The sequence below is a fragment of the Aspergillus terreus genome, genomic scaffold (genome assembly GCF_000149615.1).
Source record: "Aspergillus terreus NIH2624 scaffold_2 genomic scaffold, whole genome shotgun sequence".
Classification (NCBI taxonomy): domain Eukaryota; kingdom Fungi; phylum Ascomycota; class Eurotiomycetes; order Eurotiales; family Aspergillaceae; genus Aspergillus; species Aspergillus terreus.
This window is the reverse complement of record NT_165925.1, coordinates 727,167-754,391: the sequence shown is the minus strand read 5'-3', so window position 1 is coordinate 754,391 and position 27,225 is coordinate 727,167. Positions and strand designations below refer to the sequence as shown.

The 27,225-nt window shown below is 53.2% G+C and overlaps 10 protein-coding genes across 10 annotated transcripts in view; 4 read left to right on the top strand and 6 right to left on the bottom strand.

The window, feature by feature from the left end:
* ATEG_01264 (peroxisomal membrane protein PEX14) overlaps positions 1–445 on the bottom strand; it is a gene marked incomplete at both ends in the record, with an annotated part of 1,309 nt that extends 864 nt beyond the window's left edge. The window contains one exon of the mRNA XM_001208629.1: positions 105–445. Coding sequence (XP_001208629.1) covers positions 105–445 — 341 coding nt within the window. The remainder of the gene's footprint in view (positions 1–104) is intronic.
* Positions 446–1,663: 1,218 nt separating this feature from the next.
* ATEG_01263 (PAPA-1-like domain-containing protein) lies at positions 1,664–3,044 on the top strand (the record flags this gene model as incomplete). The annotated part of the gene is made up of 6 exons (XM_001208628.1): positions 1,664–2,284; positions 2,422–2,431; positions 2,488–2,594; positions 2,656–2,916; positions 2,946–2,981; positions 3,015–3,044. 6 exons carry the CDS (start codon positions 1,664–1,666, stop codon positions 3,042–3,044), a joined length of 1,065 nt encoding a protein of 354 aa, XP_001208628.1.
* A 1,095-nt stretch (positions 3,045–4,139) lies between these two features.
* ATEG_01262 (uncharacterized protein) lies at positions 4,140–10,862 on the top strand (the record flags this gene model as incomplete). The annotated part of the gene is made up of 1 exon (XM_001208627.1): positions 4,140–10,862. The coding sequence occupies one exon, from the start codon at positions 4,140–4,142 to the stop codon at positions 10,860–10,862; it is 6,723 nt and encodes a 2,240-aa protein (XP_001208627.1).
* Positions 10,863–11,672: 810 nt separating this feature from the next.
* Positions 11,673–13,305, bottom strand: ATEG_01261 (transcription factor domain-containing protein; the record flags this gene model as incomplete). The annotated part of the gene is made up of 3 exons (XM_001208626.1): positions 11,673–11,818; positions 11,892–13,123; positions 13,262–13,305. 3 exons carry the CDS (start codon positions 13,303–13,305, stop codon positions 11,673–11,675), a joined length of 1,422 nt encoding a protein of 473 aa, XP_001208626.1.
* A 702-nt stretch (positions 13,306–14,007) lies between these two features.
* On the bottom strand, positions 14,008–15,002 carry ATEG_01260 (SDR family oxidoreductase; the record flags this gene model as incomplete). The annotated part of the gene is made up of 3 exons (XM_001208625.1): positions 14,008–14,088; positions 14,150–14,437; positions 14,502–15,002. 3 exons carry the CDS (start codon positions 15,000–15,002, stop codon positions 14,008–14,010), a joined length of 870 nt encoding a protein of 289 aa, XP_001208625.1.
* A 635-nt stretch (positions 15,003–15,637) lies between these two features.
* ATEG_01259 (2,4,5-trihydroxytoluene oxygenase) lies at positions 15,638–16,720 on the bottom strand (the record flags this gene model as incomplete). The annotated part of the gene is made up of 1 exon (XM_001208624.1): positions 15,638–16,720. One exon carries the CDS (start codon positions 16,718–16,720, stop codon positions 15,638–15,640), a length of 1,083 nt encoding a protein of 360 aa, XP_001208624.1.
* Positions 16,721–17,362: 642 nt separating this feature from the next.
* Positions 17,363–18,153, top strand: ATEG_01258 (fumarylacetoacetate hydrolase family protein; the record flags this gene model as incomplete). The annotated part of the gene is made up of 3 exons (XM_001208623.1): positions 17,363–17,530; positions 17,589–17,916; positions 17,978–18,153. 3 exons carry the CDS (start codon positions 17,363–17,365, stop codon positions 18,151–18,153), a joined length of 672 nt encoding a protein of 223 aa, XP_001208623.1.
* Positions 18,154–19,468: 1,315 nt separating this feature from the next.
* Positions 19,469–21,122, top strand: ATEG_01257 (putative monooxygenase; the record flags this gene model as incomplete). The annotated part of the gene is made up of 2 exons (XM_001208622.1): positions 19,469–19,526; positions 19,594–21,122. 2 exons carry the CDS (start codon positions 19,469–19,471, stop codon positions 21,120–21,122), a joined length of 1,587 nt encoding a protein of 528 aa, XP_001208622.1.
* A 1,202-nt stretch (positions 21,123–22,324) lies between these two features.
* ATEG_01256 (DUF4050 domain-containing protein) lies at positions 22,325–23,647 on the bottom strand (the record flags this gene model as incomplete). The annotated part of the gene is made up of 1 exon (XM_001208621.1): positions 22,325–23,647. The coding sequence occupies one exon, from the start codon at positions 23,645–23,647 to the stop codon at positions 22,325–22,327; it is 1,323 nt and encodes a 440-aa protein (XP_001208621.1).
* A 482-nt stretch (positions 23,648–24,129) lies between these two features.
* On the bottom strand, positions 24,130–27,000 carry ATEG_01255 (uncharacterized protein; the record flags this gene model as incomplete). The annotated part of the gene is made up of 1 exon (XM_001208620.1): positions 24,130–27,000. One exon carries the CDS (start codon positions 26,998–27,000, stop codon positions 24,130–24,132), a length of 2,871 nt encoding a protein of 956 aa, XP_001208620.1.
* Positions 27,001–27,225: the final 225 nt, after the last annotated feature.

Below are 27,225 nucleotides of genomic sequence, written 5' to 3'. Positions count from 1 at the left end.
GGTATGTGATGATTGGGGGGACGTCGCGGGGGGATGTGTTTGTGGACAGGGTGGGGGGAGTGGGCGGTGAAGAAGTGGATGTGGAAGTTGAAGCGGAGGCTGACGATGCTGGCGCTGGCGATGGTGTAGGGGTTGAGTCGGTGGACTTCTTGTCCTCGGTTGTTGAGGCCGACGGACTGGTCGCCTCGGGGTTGCGCGCCACGCCGAGAAGACCTTCGATTTCGTCGTTGCGCAGACCCTTGGATTCTAGGAAGGAGATCTTGCGGTCGAGAGGAGCGTCGCGGATGGAGTCATCCTGTAGGAATTTGGAGGCTTGTTCGACGAGCGTTGCGCGGGAGGATGTGTCGTCGGAGCTCGGCGATGTGCTAGAGGTGGCGGAGGGTGGTTGTTGTTGTTGTTGTTGTTGCCATTGAGGAATAGAGGGTTTAGGCTTTGAGTCGGACATGGTTGCGAATGAATAGTGAAGTAAATGGAGAGAAGAATAGGGAGAAGGAGAAGGAGTGAGGATAGACGGAGATGGAGTTGAGTTGACCCCATGTGAGGAGCGGAAATCCGGAGTCTTCCCCGACCTCGGCTGTTCTGATATTACATACAGGCTAGTACCTGAGGTACCTAGTAATTGTTTCTTGGGTGGACATAGGTTCAGGTCTTTATTATTAGGCTAGAATATAGTAATGAGGATCGTCATACTATCAATACAAAATAGATATTAGGAAAATAATAACATCTCTGTCGGTAGATTAAAAGATTGAATGATTGAATACTATAGAGTATGAATGGTTAGTTATGCTGTGCAGGTTATGTCATTATGCCGGTTTAGTCATTGTTCCACCGCCCGGCAGAATGCGTCGGCCAAAAAGGATGAGCAGTGAATGCAATCATTGTTGCACTCTTGCGATCAAAGAATCCTCTGGGATTGCCGATTTGTCTTTACGTCGATCGACTTATATATATATACGTACGATACCTACCCGGAGAACGTCCGGAGAAGCTCTCGCGACGCCTCAGGCTCCTGTCTTTTCTGAACTGGTGCGTGAGTTCCTCTACCTGTATCCCAGCATCGTCATCCTGGTACTTCCTCTTGTCCCTCTTGTCTCCTGCATTACTGGAGTGGCTGTGATGGTTACAGTCAACTGCTCCCTTTTGTGTTGCCCCCTCACCCCTGTTCGCCTCATCCTAGTCCCAACCAGCGCCGGGGATAATCAGGTTGGCGCAAGCGCACTGCCGCTGTTGTTGGCTTCACCGCGCAGATGAATCCCTGGGATCCGAGATCTGGAGGCTTCCATTGGTTCTCTCTCCTACTGTCGCTCTCCCTCTCCCAGTGGCGCTCCGGATGTGATAGGGAGTGGATGGAAGGCCTGTGCCTTTCCGCTCTGCGTCTGGCCCAGATTCATCGTTATTATTATTATTATTTCCCTCTACACGATGTTTGTCGTCTGTTCGTGTCCATCGTCTGGATCAACCTCCTTTTTCCCCTCCTTCTTTCTCTTTCCTTCCCCCTCTCCGGATCATGTTGATCGCTTCTTCCCAACTTCCCCTCACCATCGTCCCATGCCTCTCCGATAGTCGGTCTACTAAGTGATTCGTGTCGACTAAAATCCCCCAACTCTCCTCCATTCTACCACCTCAATCCCCCCTGTCTCATCTGCGATCCCTGTCTGCAATGTCTCTACGTCGCTCTCTGCGAGCCCGCACCGTGCGGGATGAACCATCACCAATGGATTCTAACCCCATTGTCAGATCTTCTACTCGATTGACTCGTGCCATCGCCTCGTCATCCGTGACGATTGAGCGATCCTCGTCCGGTTCACCTGACGACTCCAAAAGATCGCTTTATTTGACACTGAAAATGCCGTCCAATAAGCTGCGCGAAGCAACCAGCGGGAGCACCCGGAGTGGGCGCCGCACCGTCAACGTCTTCACAGAGAATCCCATCGTCACGGGGCCTCGCACAAGTCGGCCCCGCAAGCGGCTGGTCGAAGTCAACACCAGCGACGAGGAGGACCTGGAAGACCAGGAGGAAGATGAGGTCGACGAGGAAGACGCCCCCGGGGAAGACGACGAGGAGGTCGATGCTGATGGGGATCTCGATATGGACGATGCCCCGCCCCAGCCGCCGCCCAAGCGAGCCGCCAAGGCTGCGGCGGCGAATGCGAAATCGGTGAAGAGCGTCGAGGCGAAGGAGATGGAGCTCGAAGAGGACGAAGACGAGGACGACGAGGAACTTTCCGAACCAGACTCCGACGCGGAGGGCGAGCCTGATGAAGAAAGCGGGATCGTCACTGTGAACGCCGGGGAGGAAGAGCTGGGACGAGGAGGATGAGGAAGAAGAGCTCGACAGTGACGGATGAGACGCCTGCGCTCGATTCGAGTCGCATGACCAAGCGGCAACGAGGGTCGCTCGGAAACGATTTCCTGCAGCTTCCGATGGGTGAGTTGGCTGTTCCCGAGAATTGATTTGGTGCATAGTCCCTGACTGCGATGTAGAACCCCAGGTGAAGAAGCATCTTACAGCGGAGGAGCGTGCCATGCGCCGTGCGGAGATGGCCCGCCGGCGGAAGAACCTCAGTGAGAAGCGGAACGAGGAAGAAAAGGTACGCCTCTCTGATTCGGGCCACTCGGGCAGTTCCGCACAAAAAAACTAACCGCAAACAGATGGATACGATCAACCGACTGCTGCGAAAGCAAGCGCCGAAGCGCCGTGGTCGTATCCCCGCGGCCGAAGCAGCCGAAAACGCCTCCGCCGATCAGGAAATGCAGGAAGTTGAGCGACCGGACCCGATCATGGTCAGATGGGTTACGGGCCGTGAGGGCAGCAAGGTGGGCGTGCCAGAGGAATGGTTCGGTACGCCAGCGGGTCGAGTGTTTGGAGAAGCGCCATTAAGAAATGGCGGATCTACGAAGCTTGTGGAAGAAGTATGACAAGAAATTGGGCTGGCGTATAGGAACAGGGCGCATTCGGAACCATAAACGTTGACTATGTAGGTTAATTGCATGCGGAAAGGGTATTTCAGTTCTTTGGTCGATATAGTTCTTATGAATGAATGGTACTACATTCAAGTATGTGTTCGCACCGAGCTCTGGGTATCATTCTGGGTAAGGTATATTGTACACTATGAGCTATTCCTGAGGTATCGAGGATCAGACGAGCCCATAACCTCCGACAATCACTGTCCAGTAGTTTCTGGACAGCCAAGTCTCTTCGTCGAGATGTCAGATTATTGTTGTCAATCGACCCAGCCGCCATGAGGAGGGCCGAAGATCGTCGACTTGATACGGGAAAGACTTTCCAGGCGGCACTCCGGCATTATGCATGGATTTGGCAACCACCTTGCAATGGGCGAAATGGTGCCCGTGCCTGTCCAAGGATCCTGCAGGGCGCGGCTTGGTTTCGATCATCAGGCACGGTATAGTGCACTTCAAAATCTGCCATCCGACTCGAATTTTTACACTGGAATCACTTCTGGTCTTGATTTGCGTCCGTCGCAGGTTTCTGAGCGGCATTGGTGGGAGAGGAAGCTTGCTGGTCTGGAGCTGGGGGTTGGCTTCTGGACACACAATTCGCATTAGCTAGGAGAAGACACAATGTGAATACCACATAACAGCTAAACGTACCTCTGACCCTGGCCTTTCTCAACCTGCAACTCCTTCAACGCAGGCTGGAAGGTATAATACCCTGCCGACAGCGGTTAGCGAAGCGTACCCATCATCTGCACGCAGTGCATACCCGTGAAAACACCCATGCCGATGGCCATAATGGCTGGAAACCAATTGCGACTCATCTTGGCGCGGAGTCAAAGGTTGAACGCAGCGAAATAGCCTGGCTGCCAAAGTGACGTTGGACGGAAGTTCTAGAAAGCGGGCGGCCTAGCCCGGAATCGCCAAATTACTGGGCTTGGGCACGGCACGGGCACGCGTTCCCAGCGTGCTCCCCACAATTTCGACGCGTCTTCCGCCCCTGCGGCTCTCCGAATTAATTGCACCTCAACCACAGCGTCGATTGCTAATCTTCCTCGATTTTCACGTGTCAACCTTCGAGACCTGCGAATTTATTGCAGCGGTCAACGGCCTTGCCACCAGCCTCTTGTCGACACGGAGTGATGGCGATCTAGGGAGATGGGCCATCGCCTAGAACACAAATGGAATCATGGCGGGAACGAGGGTTTGTACCGGACTCGGACGAGGAGGATGGTTTCGACAGCCAGAACTCGCTAAAGACGAACGATAACGCCGACGCTGGTACTGGTATCGCCCGGGATGTGGAGCGTTCTTCGGTCTCTGCGAACACCTCCGACGATGACGATGAGCTGGGCTCGGATACTCCGACGCAACAACGCATAGATCGCCGGTCAGGTTCGAGTGTCAGGACGCCGACTGCAGCTGCGCGTGGAGAGTGGAAGGAATCACAATTGGAGAGCTCTTCGCAACAGGAAGGTCTCGCAAGGACAGCGGACTTCTCTCAGACCTTGTCGGACGCTCACGAGCCCAGCCCGCCCTCGACTCCCCAGCCAAAATCTCAGCGGGATACTTGGGATACCCTGTCTTCCTCGCCGGATGAATTACAACTCGACTTCCTTCCGTCACGCCGACGCAACGTCCTCCCCGAGCGAATGCAAAATGAGAGCCAACTGCCGGAACAAACTGAGGACAAGAATGAACCGAACAATGAGATATCGCCGCTGTCATCACCGCTGTCGTCTATACACTCGCTGAGCTTTGATGAAACGGAGAATGGCGCTCAAGAGAATGGCGCCCAAGGGCAAGCTGGGAACCCGCCCCAGGACAACTTCGAGGACGTCCTGGCTCCTCTGAACCTTCCGGAAGATGTCCTTCGAGAACTGTCCCAACCAACGCGACGGTCATTACGGCAGCGGAATCCTATCCAACTACACCCGTATCTCCTCGAAGATGCCAAATATCGTCGGCTTATGAAACAAGGAGGGATACGGCCCATACGCATTGCTCAGTATCAAGAAGCGCTCCGAGCGGCCGCACAGGCAAGTGAGAACAGGGAATATGGCGAGGACGCTGACCCGCCGCAAAGTAGCCCTGGGGTGAATCCCAGCTCACCACCGTCGTCTCCTGTGGCGGCTCGCCGCGTTTCCGTTGAGAGATCAGGCAATACCACTCTCCGGCGACCAACTCTGCGAGCATCTGACCTGCTCAATCGTTCGCCGGGTGGCTCCAGACATCGACCCCACAAGAGGCGCAAGGTAGGCCGGCCGGCAGACGATGAACAATACGAACAATTACGCCGAATGGTCATTCCACAGGTAGTCATCGATACGTCTCCATCCTCCACGCGGATAGACAGCGATTCGATATTTGATAATCCGCAGAGCCCACCCCGGTCTGGGAGCGCTTCATCGCCACAGACTACAAACTATAAGGAGTTCCGGTTTCCACGTGGATTTTCGCCTCCTTCGCGGAATAGCCCACGCATAAGCTTGACTGCGGAGAGGAGAGATGAGGGTCACCACGAGCCAGATACGGACCTTATGGACTGGAGCGGGCCGATGCTTGATCAGGATCCCGGAGACGTCCAATCCGTACATTCCCAAAGTCAGCCGGACTCTGACGGGGAGCAAGACAACGAAGATGACGAACAAGAAGAAGAGCAAAGCAGTGACGAAAATGCTGTCCGCGAGCTTCGACGTCGGATCAAAGGTGTCCTCCCAGCCTCATGGCTGCGCTTGGACCAACAAAAACGAACTGAAGATAGGTTTTCCTCTACACAACGAAATCGAGACTCGCGACAGGAGAATGCCAAGGGAGTTGCGCGGAAAATAACAAAAAGAGGCTCTACGAGGCCCTCGAGCGCGAAAGGTCACCTAACATCATTGAGAGAGCTCGCAGACCATGAGAGTAGCGATGGAAGCGATAAAGATATCGACGTCGACTCTCGTCAGGAACTCGCTAGACTGGTTGGGTTCGATGACCCTTTCATGGACCAAGATATGGGTGACGATGTCCTCGAGGATAACCGGATTGATTACATGTTTCCTTCGAACCCTCGGGGTCGATCTGTATCTGGAACCAAAAAGTCGAGCACAAAACGGCCAAGTCAAAGCAAGGCTGGTTCTCGTTTCACTGATATCAATAAGCGGCCTCGCCTCAAGAGACAGGCTAGACTAACGGACCCAATATATGGTGCTCGAAAGGAGTCTCGGACATCGCGGGCTCCACCCATGATTGGCATCCTAGATGCACCAGATGTAGCGTCCAGGCCGCGAAACGAGCAGCCGCAGTTCCTGAGAGTTGCTGCGCGCAACGCGCGGTCCCGTCGTGACAGAGGAAGACGAAGCCCTTCTCGCAAGGTTTTCCAACTCAGCTCAAGGGTGGATACGGAAGACGCCAATGTGTCATTGCGTCAATGGCGCAAGGGCAAATTGCGACAGACAAGGCTCTCGGGATACCAAACGAAGCCCCACGAGAGGCAGCCCCTAGCGGACCTGTCTTCTAACCCGAAAGAGACGCTCGGTAGCCTTGTGGCCAAGGAGATCAGCAAAACGTCTAGAACGCGGGATAGATCTACGAATCATCCTCAAGTAGATCGTGGTGCGGATGCCCTGCCACGACTGGAAGCTCCTGCCCCAGATCCAGCATCGCGAAATGGTGACACTGAACCTAAGCCTACTGAACCTTACAGGCAAGGTCATAATTGGATTGTGCGGAGAAATGTGGCCATATCCTCATTAAAGAGAAATGCTCCCAGACCAGCGATCTCTGATCTCGTGGGCAGCACTATTGGATCAGCAGGTTTCCAAGCGCCCCTATCAACGCTGAATCGCGGCCGTCAACCCAGAAGATTACCGAAAGGCCGGGATCTTAATTTGCTTCTGGATCGTTTCCTTGGCTCTTCTCCAGCCGATGCGGACAAGCCCCGGCGAATGACTGAGGCCCCAGTGCCAACCCAATCCGATGATATGCTTCCCACTGCGCGTCTTCAAATACGACGGCCCCAAGTTCGCAAGCGTCCACCCAGGAGGATCGACCTGAATGCACCCGAAAGACAAGAGACGCTGGCTCCTTTAGTCTTGGAAGACGAGCCATTCAGCTTGGTGGATGAAGGGACCCCACCGTTTAGCCGTCAAGGAGGATTAAGTGGCTACCGCCGGTCGTATACCATAGACTTCAACATAACCCCCCTGCAGTCTGGGACGTTCTTCCACGAGTCCACGTTCATTGGAAGTGGAGAATTTCCTCGCTCTCTTGCGCTCGGAAAACGGGACCTTGACCGTCCAGCCAGCGTCTTTCATCTTCATGCAGGAACCCTGAGCTTTCGTTGGGGGCCGTGGAACGACACTGTTTCCTCGGAACTTGGTACCGCTTTCGATATAATTTTGGAAGAAATCGAAAGCAGTCATACTTCTGCCGAACAACCGGAGGACCGCCTCAGCCATGCTTGCACTCTATATAGGTTACTGGTGAAGTATTTCACAGATGGCCTTACCTTCATCGACCCTATCGATAGGGCAGGCTTTATTCGAAGAGCCCACGGCCTCGTCTCCCGATTGAACGATAGCCTAGCAACGCTGGGAGAGACAAACAAGGCTGGTTGGCTTGCAAGGATTTCGGCATATAACCTCTTGTTTGCGAATCAAGCATATAGAATTGCCTGTCACGATGTTGTCACCGAAGGCGTTAGGGTCGAAGCAGTAAAGGTTGTGAAAAACGCTGCTAGACAAGTCGCCGCGCTTATTTCAACTTCCGCAGGCCAAGCTGACATACGCAAATTCCTCGAAGAGAATAAGTCAGACGAGAAACGAGAAGCGGGAGTACGCGAGGACCATCCGTGTGTTGATGCCTATGTTATTGCCTACCATGTTCTCCATGGTGCCGACGGCCTCAAAGGCTCATTCGAGGAGGTTCTTGCTGAAGCATGTTCGCTGTCAGATGCGCCAGAGAAAGTACGTTCGACAGATGTCAATTGGATGGAAGATAGGTGGTATCTGATTTTTATAATGCTGCCTTTGAGTGAGATTGATGCTGCTGGTATTGCACGTATTGGGTCCCGGTTCAGGAATACTCCAGATAATTGGACAATACCTGAGCGTCTGGTCCGGCCAGTGCTGGATAGTTACGACCCCAAGTCGGAGACACCCATTTCGTACAACAATTACTGTCGAACATTGTTCCACAGGTGTCTTCATCTGATCAATGCCTGGGGCTGGCGTGACTGCAAGCGAATCCTTGACACGCTTTACGATTTCTTTGCGAAAAACACCTTGTACAACTTGGAACACGAGGAAAGCTATGGATCTCCATCCTTCCTTGATGATCTCGACCGGGCTCCGTCGTTTGACATCAAGTTAGGTGAGCCCTGTTTCCATGTTCTGTTGAAGATCATCGCAAGCGGTCTCCGGTTTTTGGCCCAGAGATATGACAAAAAGAAGATTCGGAATTTTGCCTGGCGCCTGCTGCCCAATCACGGACGAGTTTATCCCAAAGAGAAGCCTCTTCAGCAGACGGATTTGGCCGCCCTGAGAAACCATCATGACCTCCTCTGCACTTTGTATTTTGCGGTGCCTGATGGATGTCGCCCTCGCTTAGAGGCGATAAAGAACCTCGTTGACCCGGCCAGTTCCCATCGTGAGACCTGCAATATCAGTCTCCGGTCATGGGCTAGACTCGTCCGGTTCAAGCTGTCGACGAATGAAGACGTCTCAGGGCTCGAGCAATTCGCGGACTGGCATTCATATTTTGTCACCGAGCTGTTAAAGCAACATGGTCTTGCTCGGAGAGAGACTGAGGCCCAAAACACTGGGGGAAACAAATTTTCGCATCAACTGATTGAACGCACAATCGCAGAAAACCAACGTCACATCGAGTCCTTACTGAAAACTGCCCTCAATGGTCTGAAGAGCGCCATCAACGCGGCACCGACGGCAGAACATGCCGAAAAGCTCGCCCGCAAAGCGCCTCTCAATGCCGTCTTGGGACTTTTCAACCCCCGAGTGTCTCGTGTGAATACTACTGTATCCGAGGCGCTCCAGGTAATTGTTGCTTATCTGCAAAAGTGCAATCCTGTCCCTCCCGTGGGGGCCGCGAATCCGTCTGCAGAAGACGACAGCCAGGACTACGGCGATTGGACTGCTATCGAAGCCTTCTATGAGGGTGAAACAACATCAGCCTTGCCTCAAGGGATCGAGCTCGTGGAGAAGACTTTTCATCCTGAGGTGTCTCGTCTTTTGTCAAACTGTTTTGGAGAGGACGATTGCCCGGAAGATGCCATCCTTCTGAGCGTTGTGGATTGCTGGACCTCCATTGCACAGACTCTTGTTAAGTACGGATTGCGACATTGGGATAGCTATCTGAGCCGCTACGATAGCGATTCTTGGGCTGCACTCCGGTCTACCATCCAGACCAGGAAATACACACCGAAATTCCTAGCGAGTTGCATTGAAAAAGACAACAGCTTCGTCGCAGAGTGTAAGATCCACGTTTATAGCCTCTGGATGTCGTGCTTGGTGGAGCGATCCTCGATGCTCAAATTTCAGCATAGTCTCACTGAGGCTCTGCTGAATGGCGACAATGACCACCCTATGCTACAGAACCTGCCATTCTATCGTGACGGTACAGACGGACGCTATTCGGTGACCCTCGAGGAACTCAGCCAGCGTAGGTTGTCCTTGATATCGAGTCTGCTGTCCAATATGCGCACACATGTGCTCCGACTCGAGGAGGCAGGTAGCCGCGACCTATCCACTGCCAGACAAGAGTACCGAGAGCTAGTTCAAGAGATGATGTCGTCCATGAAGTCAAATTATCAGGAACTGGGCACTGGTACTAAAGTGGCCCAAGGCGACTATGTGGAATTTGTCCATCGTGTTGTGGGATTCTTGCAGCAATACACCCGGGATATCTGTCCCGTCGATCAATTCTTCACTGACCCGAGCTCCTTCCCTCTTCCACTGGACGACCCGACCTACATCGTTGCACGAGTGAAGAGCTACGAGCCCAAGTTGTCGTCCGGAAAGTCCGCAAAGGCACTAATCGTCTTCATCCAATCTGCCTCTGAACGAGCTGCTATTGATCGCCGGCAGACCTATTTCGTCGAGCAACTGCACTCCTCCATGGAAGAGGCATATGAGTCTGGGGATCCTAGCAGACCTACTTTGAGAGCCTTCCTGTTTCAATCTGCCTTCCCGGCTTATCTTGAGGCTGCGCTCAGCAGTTCCACTGGATGGATCCTCAGTCGGCCAATCATCCAAACCATCATGCTTACTTTCGAGGAACTGCTCTTCAACATCGACACTACAGACCCTCGCTGCGTTTCATCCCTGGTTGATATTTTCAGCTCTGTATTCCGCGCGTCGTACCAATCGCTGATGACCATCATCGACAACACCAACCGGCTCAAAGAACCTCCCATCATCCTGACCATTTCCTCCATGGTCGAGATGATCACAGCCGCGTTGCGCGTTGTCGACTATATAGACCGAGCCACAAACGCAGGAGAAACTCTTATCACCCAAGTGCGGGTATTCCGCCAAATCATCCTCTTCATTACTTCCCACATCCACGACTGTCCACTATCTGACTCCTCTACTGAAGATTTCACGAAGTTCGCCGAGGTCTTCACTCACGATCCTCCCACGCATTCCAAAACCGCCGCCTTCTTCCTGGAGATTGGCCAATCCGCCACTCGCGAGCTCCAGGCGTACATCAGCGAAAGCTGGTCCCGGCACCAGGGGCGATACTACTTTACGAGACGTGGCTGTCACCAGCCACAGGAAGTACAGATTGAGCCCGCCATCGCGGCGCGGCTTGCAACCTGCCCGACGGCTGCATTTGATGACGCCGCAGGTTTTTTCTTTGAGACGCTGGAAGCTCTTGATTTGTTTGGTACTTATGATTGAAATGACGACTTGTGTATGGTTTTCCAATGATGGCTGAGATGCATGGTGTATATGGCGTTTAGGCGAGTTATATCAAGATAGAAGTATGTAACTACAAAGGGCGCACGGTTGGAAACAGGTAGTGCTGACAAGGAAATGAAATCGATGGAAACGAATGTATTGCACAGCTACGAGAGAAACATGGTCTCGCCAGGAGGTAGAACCTGCCGGATAAGGAAGACATATAAGTAACCCCATCAACGTCGATGTTCCAAGCGATTGCTTTTCTTGCTTGACCTAAACTACCCTGTTTTCCGCCTACGAGACGTTAGGTCCGTCGACGTCTCTGGTCACAAATATATACGACCCTGGCGATCTTCACTGCCACTTACATGTGACAACATGGCGCACAGCCGCAGCAGATAGATAATTAAGCTAAATGAACATGGTCGTGCTTGGCATCTTAAATCTAGACTTGTCATACAATAGCCCAGACTGGGGATAATATTTCTTGGAAGTTCTTTATCTCTCCTGACGACCAGTATTTAAAGTATCTTTACTATGACCCAGTGATGAGACGCCCAACGATCGAATGCCAGCTCTACTAAGAGGTAATTCCAGATTAGCAGTTGGCTGGAAGAGCGAAGATTTTTACATGGCAAAGACGAGCTGTTATGCCCGATGGACATATGGATATCTGGATTCCAGCCAGCTCGCCCAGTCTGACTGTCTCCAGAGAAGATTCGTGAATTAGTGTAGTTATACATATTCCGATGTTGTGTCAGAAACGGGCACAGAAAAAAACGCCAACTCGATATATCAAAAGTCCTTCTAAGAGCCTGCCAAGACGGTATGTGCCGTCGAGAGAAAGTGCAACCACCTGGGATGCAGCGGCGCTTCAAAGTGCGACAATATTAGAGCAATATTGCGATGGGAGAGCGGCCCGGACACCGATTGATTGAAGCTTTCGAAGGAAACTGGTAGCGTGGGTCTGATTAGCTGACAAGTCAAGTCCTTGGTCCAACATGTGCCGGGTTTGCGACAACTTACGCTTTAAAAGCCTCGGTAATGTCCAGATCTTTGCGAAATGCTGGAGTTGGAGGCATAAGACTGTAATGTGGTGGTCAAAGATGCCGTGGCTGGGATCGTGCTCCGCGGTGCAGGCGTCGGTCGTCGTCATCGTCTTCCTGTGAAGATCCAAGAAGACGAGCGCGGTGAAAAAAGTAAAGCAGACGGCCGGATCGACTGCGAGACAGAAGGAGCTGTCCCAGTGATCGGCGACTGAGGCTATATCCTGGCAGGGCTCGAGAATCCGTTCCCAGCCTGTTAGGCACTCATCGGCGTATTGTCGCTGGCCGCAGTCCACGATTGAAAGGAGCAGCTGTGCCATTCGCAGATGAAAGATCGTCACCATACGTGCGTGATAGTCGATGTGTGATTCGTTAGAAAGTGCGTTACGTCTAGGGTTTAGCCACCCGAATGGAAGAGCGCTACGGATGGTAGCTAGTTGTTTCTCGGCTTTGGCGACTTCCACAAGGGTGGTTTGAGCTGAGCGTACCAAGTGCATCCGCAAAACCAGCCCAGCTTGTCGTAGGATAGCGGATGTAATGGTGTGGATGTTTCTCAGCAGTGTTTCTGGGTGTAAAGGGGCGGCAAGAAGGATCTTGGACAGATTGTCTGGGCTCGGCGGGAGAAAGAATTCACGGGGCAACTCCTCCATGAAGTCGGGATCGAGAATAGTCTTGCTTCGAACGAACGAAGTGCCGATGGCGGCATCGTCAATCAAATATGGCATTCCGGACGAGAGATTAGAGTAGCAGTCGAGGCGGTAGATACACCACCAGATCCACCGCCATTCTTGGATATCCTCGCTGCTGACGTTTCTCCAGTCAGGGTAGGTCGCGCGAACGTGGTCGAGACGGTCAAGTCCGATGCGGTAGGCCATGCGCGTCACCCTGCCTATACGAAGCCATGCGTGGTGGCCTGGGAACTGGTGGAATTCATAGAATGCGAGGAGGTAGGCTTTGCGAAACTGGTCGAGGGATGGAGCATCCCCGACAAGATCATCCTCTAGCAGACTAGAGCCCAATAAGAGATCTAGCTCGGTATTCAGACTCTGGAGATCTTCTTCGTTTGCGGTGAAACCGGTTAGTTTCGCGGTGATGATGACTATTGTGGAGATCAGGTCTTCCGCACACAGCGAGCTTCGATAGCGATGCAAGAAGGCTTCTTTGGAGAAGATTGGGTTTGCGTCTTGCAAATTATCAAAGTAACTGGTTAGACTGAGCCAGGCCAATTAGTGACAACATACGCGCAGCAAGCGATGGGGAAAGTGTGTACAGTAACTCCACCTGCTGAGGGGTGAACCGTTGTTGACCTGCAAATCGAGGACTGGAAAACTGAGGGCTGCTGTCGCCTACGTCTTGGAGAGGACCCGCAGGGGTTGTTGTGCTAGACGTGCCATGGGAGATATGCTCGTTCGGAGAAGGGGTATGTTCCTCCTCTCGAAGGCTCGAAGAGTCACTATGACGCGGCCGGCCTACAGTAACTATCAGCACAAAATGCACAACCGGCTATAACGGGAAGGATGTTACCACGAGCCGCGATGGACGCATGATGTGAACCACGCAACGGGCCCGGTTTGCGCTTTATCAAGCTGTACCTGCACGTTTCCCCGAGCTCGCTGCAGCGGGAACAAGTCGGCCGTGCCTGGTTGCCTGATTGGATTGAGTAAGCGGAGCAACATTCCGGAAGAATTTCAGCCGCATACACTTGACCTTCTTCCTAGTATCTCACACGTTAGCGGACGGCTCTCGTTCTGTGGAGATGACTTACCGAATACACCTATCGCAAACCCTCGAAGACAGCCTTCCCCCGTTGTGCCGCTGCATGTGTGCTGTGTTACATTCAAGGTTATCCTTGGCCTGGAAGAGTTGAATTACCACGCATCTATCTGGTGAAGGTGAAGAGAGGAGAAGCAGTCGAGGAGGGAGTCCGGGGTAATACCCGAGTAGCCCCGATTGGGGTTAGTGCGAGCGGAGCGAAGTTTAAGTTCTTCCGCGGAGGAACTTTATGAGACTCCAAAGATCATCCATCTGACTATGGCTTTACAGAGATTTCAGAGAGCCCAAGTAGGTGTTTACTTTACATAACCGAGTACTAATCCTCAAGCAGAAGCCCCATGTCGCGTGACGTCCAATCCGGCCTTTACAAGGTCCAGCTTAAACCGCCGGAAGAGGATCCAATTCTATCAAATAGCTCTAGTCAGAAGGAAAACCACCCGGCTGTAAAGCTGCGGGGACACTTACCAACAGCTGCAGTGGAAGAAACGTTACAAGAAAGCGAAGCCATCTCGCCAAAGCGCCTTCCCAAATTTCAGGGCTGACTCGTGGCCGCATCAGCTTGGCGACCACAGAGGTAGCGTACGCGTGTGGCGACATGCCGTTCTCATTCCCTCGGTACTTGACATCCTCAACCGTGCTTTTGATGGGAAGGTAGAGTGACTTCTCTGGAGCGTGCAGTCCATGGTGTAGGATGTTGCTTTGCACGAACCCAGTCACGATTTCAATCACCTCAATCCCCAACGGCATCATCTCCTAGAATCCCGTTAGAAAAAACTGTTATGGAATAGACCATGTGCTGTGCTGGCTATTGCCTCACCAATCGAAGAGTCTTGGAATATTGACTCAGAGCCGCCTTCGAAGCATTGTACGGCCCTTGCCATACAACCGGTACGCTCCGCGTCACGCTCCCAATCTGCACGATTCGCGCGCGAGGCGACCGACGGAGGAGCGGCACGAAGACCTGACAAAGGCGCATGACGGCAAAGACGTTGACCTGGAATAGTTTTGCGACCTCTTCGATCTCCAGGTCCACTGCGGTTGATGCGTAGTGGGTGCCGGCATTGTTGACCAGGAAATCGAGGCGGCCGCCCGTGCGCTTCGATACGGCGTCTCGCAACTTCTCAATGCTCTCTAGCTTGCAGAGCTCGAGGGGAAAGGCTTCGATGTTGTCGTAGTGGCTTGTTAAGTCGCCGAGCGACTCGGCACATCGTGCCGTCGCAAGCACGGTAACCCCTTTGGTTGCAAAGGCTATTGCGAGGTCTTTTCCGATTCCGCTGCTGCAGCCGGTAATGAGCGCGAACATCGGTTCTTGTGCCATGAAGGGAGCGCAGAAAGGATGAAGTTGCTGTTCTGCTTACAGTGAGAAAGAATTGGATTGTCCAGAGCCAGGTATTTCATTACAGATCGAAGCAGTGCTAGCAGCAGAACAAATCCTTTAATATGTCCCTGATGGCATAAGCCCGGCCACCAGCCGTTGCCATAACGGATAAAGTGCTTATCACGTAAAAACGTCTGCCACAGCCGGTTGGTCGGCACAATTAATCCTTTGGGGAACACCAGCAGTTCCTCCGGCGCCGATTGCATACGAGGACTCAATATTCTCCTATTGATAGGGGTAAGGACACCACTACCGAGGCAGAAAGCATAGAACATTACTGTTGCATGTGACGGACTAAAGGATCTAATACAAGTCGAGAGATAGGCTCTAGCCTCTGTGAAAGTAGAGCGTTGACATTTCTACAGACAGAGATGTCTGGGAAGGTGTGCAAGAGATGCTACAATACTGATATAAAACACACACCCAGAACAAGTCAGGAGATTCTCGAGATCTTGGAAATCGGCATACAAGGGCTTCAGAAGAATTGATTTTTGAGGAGAATAACGGTTGCTATGCGAAGATACAGGAAAGGTGCATTCAACAGCAAACGAAACAATGCTAGCAAAAGCAAGCCCTCATGTTGCTTTGTTGTCTCCAAAGTCCTTCGGCAGCTCCGGACCCCAAACAGACAGCGGTCCAACAGCTTCTCTCCTCGTTGGATTATCTTGATTCACCACATCCCCATCGGCATAATGTTCAATCTTGAACTTGGAACTGTCATACCAATAATCAAAGATTTGACTCCCCAAGATATGCCGCCCAACACCCCACACGCTCTTCCACCCGTTTTTAGCAAGATGGTGGTGGCCCATCAGCTGTGTATCGAAATCTGCCACCTCGAACGAAGTATGATGGACATATGTCTCGCGAACCGTGGGTGGAGCACGCTGCAGGAATAACGTATGGTGGTCGGTATACTCCTCGCCGAGATCGAGATGCATGAACGTCATGACGTCCCGATCCGGGAGCTGGGGCAGATACAAGATATCGGAATGAACGAAGTTGAAGTTGCCCGTATAGAACTCCAGCTCGGTCTGGAACTCCTTGCACACGTAGCCGTAGTGTCCCAGCTTGTGAACCAGGGCCGGGCCGTCGCGGTATCGCTGAAACTGGCCCTTGCGAGGCTTTTCAAAGGGGTAATTGAACGGTCCCTGAGACTCGTGCGTTGCCGTCGGTGGTTCTTTCTCGCCGTCGATCTCGCGCTCGGCCTGGCCGTACACCACATGCAGAAAGGTCCCGTTGGGACGCGCAAAGGTGATCATCTCGCCGCCGCCCGGGGCGTCATCGAGTGTCTTGCGGATGGCGCCTGGTAGCTTCGCGGCCTTGTTGAAGTTTTCCTGGTCTTTTGCGAGGAAGGCCGCGCCCTTGAACCGGGACTTGGATGTGCCGCTTTGCGAGGCGACGTAAATATAAGGGTCTCTGCTATAGCCGCGGTAGTAGATGGTCGTGCCCCTGCGTTCTGCCTCGACGAATCCGAAATCTTTGGCAAACCTGGCGAAGGCGTCTAGGTCATGATGGTCGAAGTAGACATGCGCGATGCGGCTTAGTTGGACCTTTGACGGGTCATTTTGAACAGTCGGAATGCTAGATGGGGGGAGGATCCAGTTTTGCCAGCTTTGGGGCAAAAGAGCCAGCACGTCGAGCATCCAAAGAGACATAGTTGCAGCTCCAAAAGTGTCGCCGTCGATGGGTAGATGGAGACAAGCAGATGGGTGGTAATGACTTGCTTAAAAGCCCGAGGAAGGACAGAGGATCCATAAAGAGAACCCTACCAGCAAAAAGTAAGGGCATGCTTCCTCTTCTTTGGCGACTCGAGTTCGGATATGGAGCTGGATTAGATGGGGGTGAAGATCCTCCGCGGAGCAACTCTGATGGTTCCGTCCTTGTCATTCAAATAAGTTAACTGTTCGAGAGCTAAGCTGGTCCTTCTCATTCTATCAGTCTCCCACATTGTTCCTCCTTCAATCACATCCCCAGCGCTATTGCGATGGCTACTTTTGACTACCTCTATTGTTTCGAGACGGAAAAAGGGGAAGGGTTCTTTGCGAAAGGCGACTCGACAGAGCCCGTCGTTGGCGCCACAGTCACCGCATACCCGACTTTTGAGGATCTGCTGGGGGACGAGAATGCGACGCAGGCCACAGTTACAAAGGCATGGACCACATCGCATCGGCTACTTTGAGAATATCAATCTGACGATGATTCGATTTCCAACAGCTTCTGCCACCAATCCCGCAAACCGACCTCCCAATCTACTGCGTCGGCCTCAACTATAAAAGTCACGCGAAAGAGGCCAGCGTATGTCATCTAACCACGATCGTCATAGCCATCGAATCTCTAATCACACAAAACAGCTGAATGTTCCTTCCAATCCCCCGGTATGGACTAAACCGGCCGCCTCATTAGCGGCGCCAAACGAAACTATCCCCGTCAGTCGCTTCTGCGCCTCACATCTCCCCGACTACGAAGTAAGCCGCCTACCGTCACACCCCCAGAACAGAAGCAACCATTGACATCGATTCTCAGGGCGAACTGGTGTTTGTTACGGCACGCGAATGCCGAGACATTACCCCAGAGGAAGCCTCGTCATATATCCTCGGGTACACCGTCGGCAATGACCTTTCCTGCCGCTTCTTCCAGCTCCCCGAACAATCCGGCGGCCAGTTCTTCTACGCAAAAGCCTTTGATAAGTTTGCACCCATAGGACCGGTCCTTGCGAGCCCGCATATCTTTCACAAGGCCAAAGCAACGGCGAGCCTAGTTACCCGCGTTAATGGAGAAGTGAGGCAAAACACTGTCATCCAAAACGACATGATCTGTTCTCCGGAACGAGTGTTGAGCTGGATGAGCCAAAGTGAGCTATGCGTCTCATCGTTGTTATATTCCTTGACTAATCTATAATGCGCAAATTGCAGGCACCACAATCCCAGCGTATACGGTCGTGATGACCGGGACCCCGGCGGGGGTGGGCGTATTCCAGAAACCTCGTCAGCTTCTCAACAATGGGGATGAGATCGAGATTGAAGTCACTGGATTGGGCAAACTGAAGAACAAAGTCGTTTTTGAGGAAGGGCAGGATTCTATCTTGTGAGGCTTTCCTCCTTTCCCCTCCTTTGCGGGCCCGAATGCTTTCTACGTCCGCAGATCTAAGTCCATTCTTCCAGATGAATACTGATTCGAGACCTCGTTGGAATGGGCAAACAGAGTACTTGCGTGGAAGCTAGTCAAAGCAAAACTCTGGTATAGGTTTAGTCTCTGGTTGATATGACTTTGCTGGATTGGATTGCTGGAGAAGTCTTTTGTATTTTGAATGTTGAGTTCTGATTATGTGCTGGGAGGGAAATCTAGAGTTCCCAAGCTACAACTGGGTTATTTTGGTTTACTTTAGAATTATCTCCCCTATTTTTCGCGCATTATTGAGTGGACCTGGTAATCTGGCACCCTGAACATATTGGAAGTCGCCTGTGATATCCCAGCTACCTGAGCACCTACTCTTGGGTCAGTCGGTAGCCTAACACAGCCATAGTTACAGCTAGGCTTTCTGCGCGTCACCTTGCTCTCAAATCCACCTCGTGCCCCTGATTAATTGTGGACTGAGGCCCAGAGGCCTCTTCCTTTGCCGACTTCTTTGTCAAGCAGACTTGAGAGGTGCATCGATCGGCGTGATACCCACCCGATGCGCGGTCAGACTTCACTAGTACGTACTATTCCTCCGCGGAGGAACTATGCCGGTGGCCCAGTGTAGCCGCAACCCATGAGATGGCCGAGTCGCATTTCTCAGTCGCTAGGAACACGTATCGGGTTAGAGAGCAATTGTATCTACTGAAACCTAAGTATGATGTGACCACCCCTTGTAACTTATAGAGCTTCTAACTTCCTTATAAAAGGCCGGGAAGTAGGTTTGATATCACAGTTGCATTTGCCGAGTGATCAGAAACCAACTTTGCACAAGAAATCAGCTTACACCGTTCACTAATGAATACTGACGTTGTAATCGTTGGCGGCGGACCATCTGGCCTGGTCCTAGGGCTTTTCCTGGCTCAGTTCCGAGTAAAGGTATGCACGGTGTAATCCCAATATCTGCTTCTCCCTCGCGTACAGACCGCTCCTGACGCATTGTTCATGTACATCCAGTCAGTTATTCTCGAAAAGGAACGCGAGGTCACCACTGATCCGAGAGGCGTGGTATTAACGGGCGATGCATTGCGATCTCTGTGGAAGCTGGGTTTGGGGAAGCGGATATCGTGGATAGGACAAGGTGATATCTTTCTCTATCCCCGGTCGGCCGAGGCCATATGTCACAGGAGGTGAGATAGAGGGCTAACGCCCAATTCGCAGAGCTCAACAGTCTTAATTTTCATAAGACGACGATCCAAAACGAACCCTTTTTGAAGATCCCCCTCGAGATGGATATTATGGAGCATGCGCTCCCTACTACTATCCTTCAAAGTCAGCCTCGACTAGGTGAGTGATTCGGAACTTAGCTTTCCTTTGAGTTGTTTCAGTTCTAATCGTCGCATATGTAACAAAGAGCTTGCTCTACGAGACCTAGTAACCATTTCGGAGTACTGTACACTCCAGTCCTCATGCGAGGTCGTGGCGCACGAGCCCGATGAAGAAGGTGTCATTGTCCATTACTCAGACCGCGATGGAAAGCCCTGTCAGATCCACGCTCTCTATTTGATCGGAGCAGACGGAAAACGAGGTATCGTCCGGAAGCATTTTCTTGAAAAATCCGCCGGCGTTCGGCAGGAGGCGGGAATATTCGAGTACGAAGGTACCTGGATTGCGGCCAACCTGAAGATCACTCTCCCGACACGAGAGTCTCATCCGGATTTCCCGCTGTGGGCATACGGATACACCGAGGAGGCGGTATACGATTTGTTCTGGCCGGCCAACTGGCACTTCTGCCGACCACCTGGGAAGCCAGTTGCGTGCGGACGATTTGGTCCACGATCGGAGCGACTCTGGCGACATGAGTTTGCTGTCCCCGAGTGGAAGTACGACAACGACGACGACTCAGCAGAGGCGAGTACCGTCTTCTGGGAACACCTCACTCCGATGATCACTCGACCAGTGCCTAGTCCAGAGGGAGCGGCCACCGCCACCTTTCCACGCGACTGCATCCAAGTCCTCCGCTGCCGCCCATTCCGCTTCTCTCACAAAGTCGTCAATCGATGGTTCTCTGGGCGCATTGCTCTTATTGGGGATGCAGCTCATGTCTTCCCACCCTTTGGTGGCCAGGGCGTTGCCTGTGGTGTTGCGGATGCCGAAGGCCTGGCCTGGCGGTTGGCTGTCCTGACAAGGCTGGAAAAGGCCGAACTAACCTCAGCACCCCTACGAGCCAAAACATTGCAGTCCTGGGCCGAGGAGCGACGGTCGGGCGTGGACATGTCCGCGCGTTTGACGCTGCAGAACGGGGAATGGTGCAACAAAGAGCCCGGTTGGTTGGGCGCGCTGCAGATTGCACTCTTGAGACTACTACTCTTTTTGTCCCGAGGTGCGATATTGCCACCTTCTCCGATAAAAGCAGCAGCCAGTGGGTATCATGGCTGTCTACGGGGCGCATTTCTAGCCAACTCCGGGGGCGGAGGCAGGCTGGGTCAGATATACGTCCAAACGCGCTTCCCTCAGAGCAATTTGACCGTCATTGAACTCTCCGACCAAGCACTGCGACGAGTTCCCACAGTTTTCAGCTTGCTGGTCATTCAGTCTGACCATGATGACGAGCAGAATGCGGAGCTAGAGCAACTTCTCCAGCGATCGACTATCCACTCGGCCATCCTCTCGTCCAAATCCCGCGTCCATTTTGACCTCAGGGACAATCCGAGTGGTGGATACCGCAATAACCTGTGGCCTATATCGTTTCCAGCGCCGCTACATCTTCTCACGGGGTATAATGTTCGCCCAGGATACGACGTCGACCAGTTCAAGCGCCGACTGAACGACCACCGAGCGAAATATTTCATCCTCCGTCCAGACAGCATCATCTATGCGGCAGCTAAAAACCTCCAGGATCTAGAGCGCTGTCTGAAGGCCCTGGAGCAGGGCTTTTCCTAGAGCATTCTCGACTTTCCTTTACCACATTGCATAGACGATGCTATAATCTTCAATACACAACTATGTTTCGGATCTCAATGTGCCTCGTCCATCAAGAAATTGGGCGGGTTATAGACAAAACCATACCTTCCATTTGAAGTAGATCCAACATCTGAACAGTGGCCACCCGCCAAGTGATACGCCCCCGTTGACCGTCTAACAGGAGTCAGCCTAGTAATGCACTATGGACTGCAGAAGGAGGCTGTCTTTTGAGATTGATTCACATATACGGAAAACAGCCTCCACCACTTGACCCAACAATAAGGGCCTGCTCCATCGATGTTATCTTTGTCTCCCGCTGCTATAATTTGTCACCTGTTCCGTGGATGCACAGTGCGTCCTCGCATGCTCGATATAAGGTCAGCAGCAGTTGCAGACTTTCAAGCATTTCTCCCGGGACGAACGAAATAGGATGATAGTGGCGTACTGACCTGTCTCAGCACTAAGGGGAGCACCGAGTCCGGCGGAATGCCTTGCACGATCTCTTGTGCTTGGCTTTATTCATACTGAGTCCTGTAGTGGATGATTACGGACATGAGCATCATGAAACCAGTGTTGGTGGAATCCATGCCTATATAGACACTATGGTGGACCTTGGTAAGTGGACGGTATCTGAAGCGTTACTTATGAGGCGACTTCTTCCCGATTCATTGAGGACTGTTGCACAACACATCGTTCCGTTTATGGCTGGTTCTTTGGGACCGCTAATCACTCCACAAGCCTCTGCTGAGTGTCTTGTCACCCTGAAGGAGGAGCTCGTTGAAATTGCTGAATCGCAGAAGAAGCCCATGGGATTAGAGTGGCCGCATCACTTGCTGAACTAAAATTGTCCCGATTCGCAATGTATACACTCCCTTGTCAGACTACAAGCTTGTGTTTTGCCTACATGTTTCAACTACTGCTGATATTCGAGATAACTGCAACCATTAGTCTTCGTCAGAGGCCTTGGAATCAAAATGCACGAATGTATAGTAGGGTTCATCAACACTAAGCAAGCTTTACAATGCATGCGTGAATAATACATCGTAATCATGACCATGAGCAAGAAATGCATCGACACAAACCAAGCGGAAACAGGAGGGGATACCCTCAGTCTGGCCGCCAAACTCCTGAACCGCCCAAACCCAATATGGTTCAAATAGAACAACATCATGAATCATATACTACCGCCGCTCCGGGTGCACAGCATTCGCAGAACCAGCAGCAACACTGCTACCCTCGGCTGCTTGCCCATCGTGAGCCTCTGGGTGTTGGTTGCTGCTATGGCTGGAGCCACGGCGATGGAAAGGGTGTGGATGGAATCCTGAGAAATTAAAGACCTTGCGCACTGCATTGGCCACACTAGACCTCCGCTTCGACTCTGGCGACGCCGGCTTGTCCGCCGCGTCGTCAACCCGGGGCACTGTCGCATCATCCGCTAGCACAATGTTCGTCGTGGCCGGTTTAGGCGGCCATTGTCCGTCGGACTTCCACCCTTGCACCATTGCCTTAGTCACATCGGCCAGGTTGATGGGGACCGTCGGCGTGAGACCCTGGATGACCACCTTCGAGTAGATGGACGGGTACATGGCTGGGGTGATCGAGGCGCGGATGGGATTCGACGCCGGAATGAGCGAGGGCGCCACCGGTATGAGGGGCTCCTCGGATACGCCTGGCTGGTGATGAACGGACGAAGCCATCGCGGTAGCTGCTGCCGTCGCCGGCGCAGGGGCCGGAGTAGTCCCCGTAACAGCCTCCGGTACTGTCGGCTTATGCGTATGATCAGGCTCGGTGATCCCCGTCTCCGTGGACTCCTTCCGCTTGTTCTCCAAATCCACGGAGCGTTCTTCCCCTTCGCGGTCCGGCTGAGACTGCGCGTCCTGCTCCGCGAGGCTCAGACACGCGTCCGTCTTCGCCGCCAGATTCGACGACTCGCCACTGCGAGACAGCGGCCGCGACGATGTAGATCCAGAATACGTATCCTGGCTTCCAATGCCAACACCGGCAGTCGCAGACGACGATGACGCCCCGCCATCCATGCTACTCCCTTCCGCGACAGACGCCGACGGCGCACCCTCCCCCCGACAAATATCGCTCCGCGTCCGAGCCCCGGTCCACGCATCGCGTCGCTCCACCCACGTTCTCAAGCCCTCGTTCCAGCGCATCTCCTCCTCCATTTGTCGGCGGCGTTTGCGACGGCGCTCAGCGCGTCCCCCAGCGGCGGACAGGACAGGGCTGGACGGCTGCGACGACGAGTCGTCGTAGGCAGTCGGCGCGCGGGTCGTGGGGCCCCCAATGGCCGGGGACGTCTGGGGTTCCAGCTCAGACCCCGAACTGTCGTATTCGCGGAGACGCCATTCCAGGACGTCGTGGTCTGGGTCGCGGGGTGAGCATCGAGCTGGGAGGCCGGAGTCTGTGGAGGGTTCGAAGGTCCAGTCGTTGCGGAGGATTTCGAGCACGTAGCGTTTTGCGTCGCGAATGGCGGCGTTGCGTGCGTCGGTCGACATGGTGGTCAGATGGTGTGTTTGGCGAGAGGGGTAGCTCGCTGGTCGTGTGAGCTGTGGGGGAGAGGAGTCTGGGTGTAGGAGAGGAAGAAGAATGTAAAGAATGAGGCCCTCTCTTTCTCAGATTGACGGGAATCGAGATAGGAGAGAGGAAGAGAGGTGAGGTGGAAGAGGAAGAGGAGGTGGCGGGGGACAGAACGAGGAGCAGCTTTTTTCGTCGATGTCATCGCGGAGCTGCCAGGGTCACATTTTCCCAGTACGGATCATCACACCACTTTTTCCTTTTGTCCACCAGAGGGATGATCATGATACCACCTTGATCAATAGTGATTTATACAAACAGCTAGAATGTATACCTTTCCACAAGGCAATATATTGGTACATGTGTGGTCATATCACTAAATACTATTGTACAACGTCTCTCATCCCGTGAAAGATTCCCGGTCTATACCCATCCTATACCCATACCCTAATCTAAACACTCCCTACAGGTCATTCCGCACACGCGCTGCATCGGCGGTCGACTCTTCAATCCCCGCAGGCCTGAAGCCCCAGCCGGGAGTCTTCTTGCGCCGGCCCTTACGGTCTCCATATTGCTCATCGAACTTGCGAATTGCCGAGAGGGAAGACATGTCTTCGCTAATCGATGCGCTAATCTCTTCCATGCCGCGCTCAAAGTGCGTCCACGTGAGTGTGCGTCTGGCGGGGTATTGATATGGTTTGTCTCCCTTGTGCTGCGCCGCTAGCTCGTTCTCCTCGCGGACACAGGCCAGCGCTGCCGATACCGAAAGGTTCTTCAAGTCGGAACCCGAGTACAGAGGTGTGCGCCGCGCAAGCTCGGCAAGATCAACTGAACTGTCAAGGGTTTCTTCTTTCAGGTGGATCTTCAAGATCGCCAGGCGGTCTTGTTCCGTCGGCAGGTCAACGAGCAATCGCCGAGGCAAACGGCGGAGAACCGCATCATCCAGATCAAACGGCCGGTTCGTGGCCACCATAATAAACGCCGAGAGGTCATTCATTCCATCCCACTCCCGCAGGAACTGGTTGATCAGCTCCCGATGGGAGGTACGGCTGCTGGCTCCAGTGCGCGAACAGAAAATGGCGTCCGCTTCATCGATGAAGACAACACAAGGGCTGAGCTTTTTGGCTAGGGTGAAGATGGCCTTGACGTTCTTCTCACCCTCGCCAACGTACATATCGTAAACCTCTGAGCCACTGACCTCCAAGACAGTGGCACCACTTTCGCGGGCTACGGCCTTGGCAAGGAGGGTCTTTCCTGTGCCCGGAGGGCCGTACAGGAGCAGTCCAGGGATCTTGTCGGTAGCCAGGACACCGTAGGTGAAAGCTTCCGGTCGAATGAGGGAGAGCGAGGTGAGCGTTTTCAGCGCATCGATAGTCTCAGGCGGAACATGGACATCCGCAAATGTGGTGCGGATACTTTTGGCGTCCACAACACCATTCAACAGTTTCTTCTCGTGAGAGTTACAGGTCTTGCGGAGCGAATTTAATAACCGCTCGCGGTCATTGCCTGCATCTGTGGATTTTGTTTTGGGTGTTTTTTCTTGTAGCCAATCATTCTTCACCCGATCTGCCCTTTGCATCATCTCAATTCCTCGCTGGATATGCTCGAAGCCAAAGGGCTCCTCGGCCTCGAGGCTTCCGAGTGCGAGAGTCGTGGTCCAATGGACTTGGCTGTAGGTCCAATAACGCTCATCGAGGCCAGATTCTTTCAAGATGGCAGCATCCAGAGGCCACGACCGACTGCCAAGAATGTTATCTTTCACAGCGGACGGGCTCTCATTCAGGCGTGTTCTTAACAAGTCTTGGATATGGCGAATATTGACGTCGAGCGTCCGTTTCTTTCGATCCTCCGTGAGCATTCTCTCCGCTGCAAAAGATTCCATAGCCGGGGTTACGACGATCATTTGGGAGAACTGATCGTCAAAAGCGTTCTGCATAAGTCTCGACGTGTCGGAGTCGGGGGCAGCCTCTTGCGCTGCCGTACCAACAAAGAGAATACGGGAGCCGGATCTTCTCCGATCTTGGATCGCTTTTTGTAGAAGGTAAATGAACCTTGCGCCTTCACGAGTACTCTGGATTTCGCCGTAATCCTGGATTTGGACAATGACATCGCGAGTGGGGTGAGGCTTAACCTCTTCGGAATTCTTCGGCGATTCTTCCTCTGCTGGCTGCCGTGGCTTACTAGCAGCTGAGATAATCTCATTGATCAATCGTAACCGCCGGTCCTCCGCGCGGTCAATGTTGCCTTGCGACGAGGCACCTGCGTTGTCCAGTGGCCCGTTGAAGGATGCCACCAGAGACTTGAGGCCGAGAAAATTGGGCAAGGGGATATCGCCACTATCTCGCGAGCTTTCAATAGTGATAAACTTCGGGCTCTTCAAACCCGGTCGAAAACTGCGGGATGGCATGGGGGTATCCATGACATCGTCGTCGGCCTCCGGTTCGTTCATGCCGTCGTCCTGCCAAGTCTCCGCCATGGATGGACGATAGACCTCGTAGCCAAGAGACCTGATTGCTGTTGTGGTCCCAGTATCCGCCAGATCCTGCTCGGTGCAGAGCTGAGCGATGTCTTGGGCGTTGAGCGTCACCACGTCGGCCCCAAGTTCCCGAGCTAGCCTTTTGACCACTGCATCAAGGAACAATATGCCATCGTTACCCGGGTATTGAAGAACCAGGTGAGATTTCCGTGCCGAAGGCTCTTTCGCGTACTTGGTGGGTGGCAATCGCAGACCTGCTCGAGCAGATGCGACAAGTTCCTCCCACAGTGGCTGTGTCAGAGCGTAGCGATTCTCGCTTGGACTGTCTCCCGGAGACGGCATCGGTTCATCTCCTCCACCACCACGCGCTTGTACTGCTGTAGGTGCTTCTTTTGCTTCCACTGTCGTGGCGATTTTCACTTGTTCGGGCGATTCCGCCGTGGCCTCTCCCTCGCCGCTATTGACCACAGTATTCCGCTCGTAAAACCAGTCAGGGACCGTTGCAGTCGGGGCAGTCCACTCCTTCGATGGTTTCCTGTTCCTCAATGCTCTTCGCACCGCCGATCCATATGGACTTGACTCCTTTTTCCCAGGTTGCGCAGCCGGCGGCGTTGTGACCGGCGATGTACCATGTGCGGCGACATTGCGTCCAGCATTGAGTGGCGGCACATCGTCCGCGACGTTCTCGGGGGTCGAATCTGGGGCACCGTGGGGGTCAGAAGGCGCCGACGATCGCCAACCGGTCGAGAGGTGAAAGCGACGCGAGGGTACAGCAGCGGGATACCGGCGATGCGCGACAAAACGGCAGGGTCGGGCGAAAGTCGAAAGCAGCCTGCCTCGCTGCATTGACGGATACATCCGGGGCGAATGCTGCCACCGGACAATGAACTTAACAAAAAAGGCCGACACTCGCGGCAGGGGTACACATGGGGCGAGTCGTGGTAGTGGCTGTCGGTCTTCAGACTTCTCGGCCTTTTGTCGATAATTCCTTTCTGGGCGATCCGCTGTCACGTGCAACCGTCGCCCCCAAGCTGGCCACCGTCACTTCTACAACTTCACATTCCGGAAATGTTTCAGAGCTCA